The 10,365-nt window shown below is 50.7% G+C and overlaps 1 protein-coding gene across 2 annotated transcripts in view; it reads right to left on the reverse strand.

Annotated features, from left to right (window-relative positions):
* Positions 1 to 4,107, reverse strand: part of LOC144128664 (uncharacterized) — an 84,482-nt gene extending 80,375 nt beyond the window's left edge. Inside the window, exon 1 of one of the 2 annotated variants that reach the window (XM_077662247.1) lies at positions 2,653 to 4,107. In XM_077662247.1, the coding sequence (XP_077518373.1) occupies positions 2,653 to 2,916 (264 nt within the window). In that variant the 5' untranslated portion in view covers positions 2,917 to 4,107. The remainder of the gene's footprint in view (positions 1 to 2,652) is intronic. The other variant, XM_077662248.1, reaches the window with a different exon arrangement.
* Positions 4,108 to 10,365: the final 6,258 nt, after the last annotated feature.

Here is a 10,365-nt window from a genome sequence, read left to right on the forward strand (position 1 = left end):
AAAATTAATATTCATTATTTGTTAAACAGTTTACTATTTAGCGCGTCTTAGGTGTATTTTGATGCGCTACACCGCTGGCAATGCTAAGCAGACAAAAGTGTTCTTTTAAATCAAAAAAACTTATTTTTAAAAGTGGCAGAACATGTTCGCTGAAACACCTGGTATACGCAGGACCAACAGAGAAAAAAAGTATGAAAATACGAAATAAAGGCAAAATATAATGATGGGGCACATTCTATTTTATGCTTTTCCTATTGGCAGCCCTGCACGATGCACGATGTATATGCACGATGGGCCGTCAATAAACATGCGGTTGGTAGTCAGCGCTTCGTCTGTGTCTGTTCTTATATATACTACGTCCCGTCCCTGCAGTGTTTCTTACTTGTTTGCTAAAGATTAACATGAAGAAAACTAAACCAACATTCAAAAATCTCGGAAGATAACAACAGTTTACAATAGGCAGCGAAGCACTGGAAGTAGTAAGAGAATACACGTACTTGGGGCAGGTACTGACAGCAGAACCGGACCTCGAAAGTGAAATGACTCGGAAAATGAGAATCGGGTGGAGCACATTTTGGGAGGTATACTCTTGTTTGAATATCAACTTATCAGTACCATACCCAAGAAAAAAGTGTACAATTGTTGCATCTTTCCAGTACTCATCATATAGGACCCAAACGAGGAGGCTAACGAAAAGCTGAAACAGAAGCATGGCAGAGTCGGTAATCCCTTGAGTGCTCCATTGAGTCTTCCTTCGGCCCAGTCTCAGTTCGCACTGTTTCTACTCAACGAAAAGCGGCTCGAATTCTGAGGACAGCTAGCGCAGCGAGCTATGGAAGGAAGAATGATTCGCGTACGTACGTTAAGAGACACGAAGAGGGTCTGTAAATGGGTCATAGAACAAACGCGATCAAAATATATCGCAGCTGAAATCAAGAGGATGAAATGGGCTTGGAGAAGGCATGTAACGCGATGGCTAGATATCCGAAGGTTGCTTTGGGGTAGCGCAGTGGGTTGCAAAAAAAGGCAAACAGAGCAGGGGGAGTGCAGAAAGTCAGGTGGGCGGAGGAAATCAGGAAGACTGCGGAGGTTAGGCGGCCGCAGATGACCGGGTTAATTGGAGGTCGACAGGAAACGCCTTTGCCCTGCAGTGGACGTATTAGAATGATGGTGAATCACTATATATACTACATTCTCCATTGCTTAAAAATTAATTGAAATGAAAGTGTTCTTCCTCTAAAACTTACTTTTACGTTAAAGTTTTATCTGCTGAATATTTGCTTTCCTGCGTTCGGTAGCAGCCTGCGAGGATCGAGCCGACTGTTTCCCACGCTGTTTTTACCTGAAATATCTAAGCCATTATTATTTGCGTTACACATGCATGCTGCAAACAAAACGCGCCTTGAAACTGCCCACGTCGGTGTGCAAGAACCGATACCGAAGTCGAACTTTCGACCTTGAACTGGGTAGGAAGAGTGCCTAAGCACATCAGCTATTGTAGTGGGCAAAATTGCCGGTGAGAGATAGTTCTCTCCACGCGAACACGCCATAGGAGAAATTTATAGCATCTGTGGCCGCTCGGGCCGCACACGTCCGCCAAGTGTCACATCTCTAATGACAGCTGCAGTTTTAATTTCCGCTTTCTACGCAGCCTTTACATATACGTGAATAAACATGGCATGATCAGCAATTAGTAAAAATTTCACCGCTTAACCCAAAGCGCAGTAGACGTGCCTTATAGGATAGTTTGAAATAACCGCGACCACGAAAGGCACAAACCCGCTTCATTTCACAAAAGCCTCATTTTACGTGTTTAAGTATACTGCCACAGCCATTGCACGCGATTTTTTCTGACAAGATGTAAACTGAGCTTGCTTTACGAATTAGCGATTATATTTTACGAACTTAAGTGTGCTTGCTAAAGTCGCCAATCTGGGCTTCAATAAGTTCTGAATTCATGCGCAGCTTATAACGCTCACCTAAAAAAGAAGAGCTTGTGCTGAGGCTCGCGGTAACGCAGCCGTATCGCTGCTTCCGTGTTGTGTGTATATTGCCATACTTGCAACCACGCATTAGTGAAGAAAATAAGGTGTACAGCGAAGCCTCGGCTTTACAAAAGTCACCTCGTAAATCTTTCTCACAGTTATCGCGAGTCGTTTAAAAAAATAAATTCTGGGGTTCGTGCACTGCCGCCTTCTTGCGGCGCTACTCATTAATCTAATTGCAGTCACCGGACGAGGAAGAAGAGCGCGCCCTTCGTGCAGAGCATTGCCGGCGCGCACGTGTCAAACGGCGAGTTACAAGACTGGTCAGCCGCTTGTTTTCCTTTTGGCGCCCTCGCCACCGCCGCCCGGCGATCGCGACAAAACCCGTCCTGCGCAAATATACCCAGTGACGCAAGCGGGTCGTCGCCGGGCGCTGACGACGCCGCGTATACCTGACAGCGCCTCCTTCCAAGACCACGGCGCCGACAGCGGCAGCACAATCACAGAGAAGCGCGAAAGTCGTACTGCGCGGCGCCCTGTCACTGCGTTCTCCGGCGGCCGCAATAATTCCACTCAAGACGCGCACCGCTTCGCCAATCTCCAATGCCACCCCCTTTTAAGGCTGCCGTTGCGCGAACCGGGGGCACAGTCGAGAGCACGCACTCACCCCAGTGCGAACCGGACGGTGTTCGGGCAGCCTGCGAGCCGTCCGCGACGAGGTGGTCGCAGCGTTGTCGTCGGGGAACACGATGGGCAGGTCCTCGGTCCTGTTGCGCACCGCGCCGCCGGCGAGCGGCCACCACAGCGGGCTGCAAGAGCACAGGAGGTGCAGGAGCAGACTGATCGCAGCGGTCCTCATCGCGCTTTGGCGGCGCCCACCGCACGGCGCAGCAGGGGAAGGAGGTGGTGCTGCGGCAGCGTCGTCGTCCATGCAGCGAGAGCTTCGCCGCCGCCAAGGCTGCTGACGTCCGCGGGTCGAGGTTGGCCAAGTCTCCGTAGCCGCCGCGGGCGATGAGACCCCGAGCTGCTGTTTTGCCGTAGTCGTTGCCGTCGGTGGTGCCTTCCTTCGCAGTCAGTGGACGTGCTGCTCCGTCGGGATCGCCCTGGGCGGCTAATCGGTAGCGTCCGAGAGACGGCATGCACGCATGGCTCGGCGGTCGCGGCGGAACGCGCGCCCGCGGCGGTTTGTGTCAACTCTTTCTCGAGGCGCACCGTCGCGGTACACACGCACGTGCGTCGGGCGACTCCTCGATAAGTGCGCCGAGCGGGGAGGAAAGAATGAGTTGTGGCCGAGAAAGCGGGCGGCCGTCGGTTTTTCCTGTTTCGCGGCGCCCCTCGCTACAGCGAGAGCGGCACACCGGCGTCGCGAGCGAGCGTGCCGTTTGACGCGGCGGCCGGTATATCGGCGCTTATCGTCCAGCGGAAGCGCCCCTGCTTCTTCTGTCGTCGTCCGAGACGGCAGCAGCGTCGAGAGCCCCGAGTCGAACGGCGGCCACGTGCTCACCGCGTACACAACGCCGGCACTCGCGAGGTGCGGACACGGATGGTAGCGTCCGGGCGACGCAGACGCGGCTCATGTCAGGAAGGACCTGCTACTCAGACTGCTTCCTCTGCCGGTCCTCACGCGGGATGTCTGCCGCCGCTGCCCCGAGTCGATTGCGGCGGGCATCTGCGCTGACAGACCAGCTCCTTCGCCGGCGCCAGGCTGGAGAGGTGACGCTTACCTCGCACGTACGTCATTTGAAAGGGAAATAAAAATAAAAGCGAAAGGAGCGTCTGCCGACGAAGAAATTCTTGCTCACGCGCTGCGCAATCGTCGTGCCACCTTGGCGTACATGCACGCCCGTACAGTGCCACGCGCCCCGGTGGTGTCTAGCCGGGCAGAGAAAGAGTCGTTACGGAAGCCCCGACAGCTTAGCTGTCTCACTCGCCGTTCTGCCTGGATTGCCGGACCGCCGAGAAAAGCCCGTCAAGTTCTGCGCCGCATTCGACGACTTGCTCATCTTGGGCTTCCCCATGCAGCTGCGCGTTCACTTAAGGTGTCCTGCGTGTGTCCCGAGGGAGGAACGGCCTCAGCCACTCCGCCTTCGCAGTTCACTCGGCTCTGCTGTGAATGGCTCAGGGGCACAAATAAGTCCTTTCGGACGCCCGAATCACGCAGGTTGCTTGATGGACGTAGCGTAATAACCGCCGCCGGCTCCAGACGCACTTCAGGGCCCACCAGACTGTTGACACTTCCTCCTCTAGCGCGTTCGTGCACCCGAGGGGTCAGGTTGCTCCAGATTGAGGTAATACCGCGCAACCCTTACACCACGCACACCACACTGCTCGTCTGCCGGAGTGGTTCTATAAATAGCCGCCTTCGATGCAGCTAGCAATGCCACGCAATGCTCCTTCCGCGGCGATGGGCAAGGAGGCGCGACGAAATCCAAGGGCGGCGTTCAGGAAAGACAGCGTCGGCGACGCCCGACGTCTTCGTGAGCGGTCATCGACGACGCCACTGCAGCTGCTTGTTGGTACGCCGGCGTCTGGCAAGCATCTCGTTACGCTCCCAACTCGAGCTCGTGCCGCTGCATACTCTTCCGATCGAAGCCACCAGCGTGGTCTCCGATGGTTACCTGGGGCAACCGAACGCGTCGGCCGCCCTTCACCCTCACGCAGTCCATCTCTCCCTCTGTCTCGTACTTTTCGAGCATTCAACAGTTACACGGAGGGTGGAAGGAGGAGGGACGGGAGGAGAGGGGGTTGGAGTAAAGAGAGACGAAACGAGCAGGATAATGGAAACGGCGCATGCTGTCTGGCGGTGCTGCCGTCACCTGTGGGTCCTGGGGCGGCAGGCCGTGCGCCAGATGGGGGGTCATGCACCGCAGCTCTTCCGGGCAAGAACACGGGACGGCGTCGGGGGCAGCCTTCACCTGATGTTCGGTCGATTGCGCGCCGCAGCTTTCGTCGCGACGCTGACGGCGGGAATTAGACACGCTCGAAGAGGCACCCTTCTCACACCCCCGTTTACTTACACCGAGGCTCCGAACGGGACCTCTGGCAGGAATTCTCTTTTGTTTTATGCACGTACCGAGACAGAAGGCTGCAGTTGTATCTCGACAAACGTCGAGAAACTGTTTTGAGCCGCGAAAGCGCCGATGTGCGAACATCCCCCTCTTAGACTTTCTTGTCAGAGTTTTCCTGCAAAAAAATAGATTTTAGGAGCGCTCCTACATAAATTTTTGCCAGTGAAAGAGATAGCAAAGCCACTAAGTGTCCACTGCGTGAGTTTTCTGGTGCCAGAAATACAGAAAGAGAGCATGGAGACAGGAGGATCTTCTCCTCGGTAGTAGAACGCTTGCAGGATATGTATATATCACACGATGTGGTCCTGATATATTTCACCGGCATTTTAACTATTTCAGGCGAACTCTGCTGTGTTCACTGGGAGAGGATTCTAATAGGATTCTAATTTTAATAGGGAGACCACTACGGTACATTGTAAGGTATAGTGTTATGGAAACAGTGAAGGTAATGGTCCGTTCCTCCGATGTGGCGCAAAATCTATCTTGTAACGTTTGTCCATTGCTCACATCGAGTAGTTAAAGCTGCCGTAGAAAACCAATGGGGAAAGTTTTGAAGATAGCAAAAACGTTACTAGCGAAAAAATTCAAGCCATGCCGAGGATATATCTGCGGATATATTAATTGTTAAAGTGGAATCTTGCGGTATATGAAAAAAAACTAGCGTACATGAACAATTTTGCGGTTTGAGAATGCGCTTGTCCAGAATATTTGCGTATGTACTCCTTTTGACTGTTGTTTCTATCATTCAATGTCGTCGTATGCATCATTTCCATTGGCCTTTTGTTATTGTTCTTTTCTATTTCACTGCTTGAGTGCACCACTTTAAAAGGCCTATTGCTGTTAGTGGGCACCTCACACAAACTAAATTGATAAATAAATAAATGACAGCCAAGTTTTTCTCGAGTACCGATAGTATATATCTAGAAAGATGATTTGCCTGTGTAAATAGGGATAATTGTTAAAAACATGGCCGAGCACATATGACTAAAGGGTACACATCAAACGCGAAGAATTTTGTGCATGACTGTCTGTGTAATGACAAGCTTCATCCCGACATGTGTGTATGACGATATGGTGATTTGTTATCCACGGAAAGTGGTAGCAGTGATATGATTTTATCAGAATTCCAATTCATTCTGAACCTTTTGTGCATTCGTTACTGCCCCATGCATGCCCTCACTGTCACCGGAATCAGTCAGTCAGTCAGACGGTCACATGGCAAGAATCGAATGGAAGCGAACAAAAAGAATAGTGTCACAGCGGTCTTTCGTTCTTTACACGCCTCCCATTCACTACCTGTAAACAAACAGAGGTCTAGGCGCTGTTGACTGCTGCGAGAAAGCAGTGCGCGGAAAAGGTGACCTCATATTTGTGGAAAATTGTGGCATATACATGCACGATTACAAGTCTATATTCATATTTGAAGTAGAGCGTGGTTGATACAGTTTATGAGCACATATAAGTGCAAAAGAGCGCAACTTATCAATTAAAACTCGAGCGACAGTGACTGGCAAACGTTCCTAGCATTTGAAAATCGCTGTTTTTTGCCTAACTCTAGGGCTAAACAGGGAAAATTGCGCTTTTAGTTTTGTCATTCACCCGCTGTACAAGTGTCTTCATCGTCGACAGACAGACAGACAGACAGACAGACAGACAGACAGACAGACAGACAGACAGACAGACAGACAGACAGACAGACAGACAGACAGACAGACAGACAGACAGACAGACAGACAGACAGACAGACAGACAGACAGACAGACAGACAGACAGACAGACAGACAGACAGACAGACAGACAGACAGACAGACAGACAGACAGACAGACAGACAGACAGACAGACAGACAGACAGACAGACAGACAGACAGACAGACAGACAGACAGACAGACAGACAGACAGACAGACAGACAGACAGACAGACAGACAGACAGACAGACAGACAGACAGACAGACAGACAGACGGACGGACGGACGGACGGACGGACGGACGGACGGACGGACGGACAGACAGACAGACAGACAGACAGAAAAACTATTTGGCAAGTGAGTTTTAGACCCTGCTGGCTCCCTGGGGCACTGCACGGTCTCACACTGCATAATGCAGGTCATGTCGAGACATGACGTCGACAGCCCGAGTCAGGTTCTGCAGACGTGAGCAGAGCAGGACCTCCCAGTCCTCCCAGCTTGAGGTGGCGTGCTGTCCCTGCGGGGGAGGGTCAGCAGGGCAGCCGAAATGGATGTGAGAGAGTGTGGCGTGAGGGTCACCGCATAGGAAGCATGCAGGGGATGTGCCACAACAGTGGGATAACAGCTGAAGGGATGACAGAGAGCGGGTCTGGAGGCGTCTGAAGAGGATCTGTTGGGAGTGCGTAAAAGAGGGGTGCGGAGGGGGTAAGTCGGACGGTCCAAACGGGGTATTTGCGTGAGCTCCGCAAAGGTGTGCGCCCGCTCCCTCGAGAATCCTGGATCGAGACTGTCCTGAGCCCGGCAAATAAAACCTCGGGTCAATTTATCGGCAGCCTCGTTTCCAGGGTTCCCAGAGTGAGCCGGCACCCACTGGAGCTCTACGCTGTGCGGTAAATTTTGGGTGGGGGCGTTCAACAATTGCCTGGCAGGGGTGTGAATCCTGCCCCTGGCAAAGTTGGACAGAGCCGTTTTGGAGTCGTTGAAAATGTACTGGGCGTCCGAATGTGCAAGAGCTAGGACGATGGCGGTCTCCTCTGCCTCCTCGAGCATAGAGTTAGGAGGCGGGGTAGGGTTTGATTGTAGGCAACTGCTACCGCTTCATGCGCTGTATATACTGCGTCTACCCAAACGGCACCGTGGGCTTGTCCGCAATACTTATGGAGGGCATTAGCACAAGCTACACGGCGAGGGATATGATATTGGGAATGGACGTTCCTAGTAAGGGGTTTCACAACGAGCGGTGCATGGATTTGTCGAGGGATGGCTATAAGGGTTGACTGGTTAGCCGATATATTGATGCGAAGGGAGGAGAGTATATGGCGGCCAGTGGCGCTCGTGGCAAGTATAAGGTACTGTGTCTGAAGGTGCGCGTCAACTTGTTCCTGAATAGTGTTATGCATGCCTAGTGCAAGGAGTTTGGCTGTACTAGTGCTACGAGGAAGGTTTAGGGCTGCCTTAGTCGCAAGGCGGATCATGGCGCTCACGCGTTCGGTTTGCGTGCGGTTCAATTTGAGATATGGGGTTGCGTATAGAATTCGGCTATACCTAAATGCATGCACTACTTCATCGTCGACGTAACTGATTTTACATTCTCTGCAAAGCACGCTCCGACCGCCTGCCATCCCGTTTTCGCACCGGCCGTTTTCAAAGGTCAGAGAGCGAGTTCTTCTTTGTCTCCCGTTCATTTTTTTTTTTTGCACCATCTAGAAAAGAAAGAACGCTTAACACGAGGTTGTCACTATCGACCAACAAGCGCGAGTTTGTCATGAAATTTTGAAATGAGAGCGATATACAGCACAGAAGGAGCCTTCCATAATTCATTGTGGGTGGTACAACACGAACTAGACGACGGAAAAAAAAAAAAGAAGACAACACAGACGAGCGCTGACTCGCGACAAATTTTTTTTATTGAAAAGATCAAACATTTATACATGAAAATCACGTGACATGAGAGAGCATCGAGCACTTTGACAAGCAAAATTAAGGAAGTACAACTATCGCCACTCATCTGGCGTGTGGCGAAGTCCAACCAAAAGCCTACTCTTTCTCCCCCTCCCTCCTACCCCACCTGATTACTCCAAGCCAAAAAAAATCGTGAATTATCTAGAAATGAGGCCCCTTTATCAACCAACAAGGAAGGCTGGCTGACACACTGACATTGCTTCTTTCTGATGAAATAAGCTTCCATTATTGCCTTGATCTTCTTATCCCGCTGTGGAGAAAGAAAACCCTTGTTTTTGTAACCAAGTAGCGGCACTTTTACTTTTCTTCTTTACCGCAATCGCGACAGTGATCTTTTAGGTGAGAATATCTGGAATCTGAGAGCGAATTGTGGTGTTCAACAAAAAATTTTCCGATGCAGAAGTCGCCACGCTTTCGCTATGTATGTCCTGGCTTAACAGAGCTATAGGCCATCAGCAATTTCTTTAACCGCCGCTGTGGCTCAGTGGTTAAGGCGCTCGTCTACTGAGCCGGAGTACCCGGGTTCGAACCCGACCACGGCTGTCGCGTTTCGATGGAGGCGAAAAGCAAAATGCGCCCGTGGGCTGTGCGATGTCGGTGCACGTTAAAGATACCAGGTGGTCGAAATTATTCCGGAGCCCTCTAAAACGGCACCTCTTTCTTCTTTCACTCCTTCCATTATTCCTTACCTTACAGCGCGGTTCAGGTGTCCGCTGATATGTGAGACAGATGCTGCGCCATTTCCTTTCCCTAAAAAAAAAATCAATTTTCGTATATACCGGCGTGCTATACAGGGTGTTTCACCTAAGACTTTACACAATATTTTTTTTAAAGATAGGCTTTCTGAGTTAGAAGAGCGCCTTTTTCGGCATAGCATGCATTGTCAGCGGTGCACAGGTATGGTACATCAGAATGCAGCTGAGACGTGCTGACCAGCAGGCTGGTTGACTAATATTGAATAGCTAACTTTTTAGCTATTACTGTTAAGCCCTTTAATTACTGAGAGGCCTGTAGCCCACCGTAATTAATATTCATATCAGTTTATAGAATTTACAAAACGCGGATACACTGGGAGCTGTGGCCCAAGAATTTGGCTACATCATGCCAAATTACATGCGCTTTCGAGAAGCTTGCAGTCAAAGCAGCTTCCTCAGTGCATGTAAGTCATCGAAATGGCCAAAATTTGTTGGGCCACAGCGCCGATAGTAACCGCGCTTTGGAAATTATAAAAATGATATGGAGTAACTTACTGTGGGAATCGGCAGCTGTGCCGCGCGAGGCTTTCGTCTGCGCAGCGATGAAACTGCGTTTTCACTTTTTTTAATAAACTTAACACAAGTATTAGGCTGGTGTGGAAAAATTCACAGTATTTCTTTGAGGTTTGCCGCGAAAAGAGTCGTATTATTATGTCTGAATGCCTATTTCATGCCCAACAGTAGCCAAGCCAGTTATGAAAACTCATCTTCCCGGCATTCCTGCACCACTCATGCATACAGGGTGAGTTAAGGTCCCTGACTTTAGGGTGAGATGTATCGCAGCGCCGCTTTTTCACCTATGTAATAATGAGAAACTATGATTTGAACCGTGCTTGATTGCGGAGACCACGTTTGAACGACCGACGTCAGGGTCCGCGACCGTCGGCTAGAGGGTTAATGATCCTGC

Source organism: Amblyomma americanum, chromosome 4, assembly GCF_052857255.1.
Source record: "Amblyomma americanum isolate KBUSLIRL-KWMA chromosome 4, ASM5285725v1, whole genome shotgun sequence".
Taxonomy (NCBI): domain Eukaryota; kingdom Metazoa; phylum Arthropoda; class Arachnida; order Ixodida; family Ixodidae; genus Amblyomma; species Amblyomma americanum.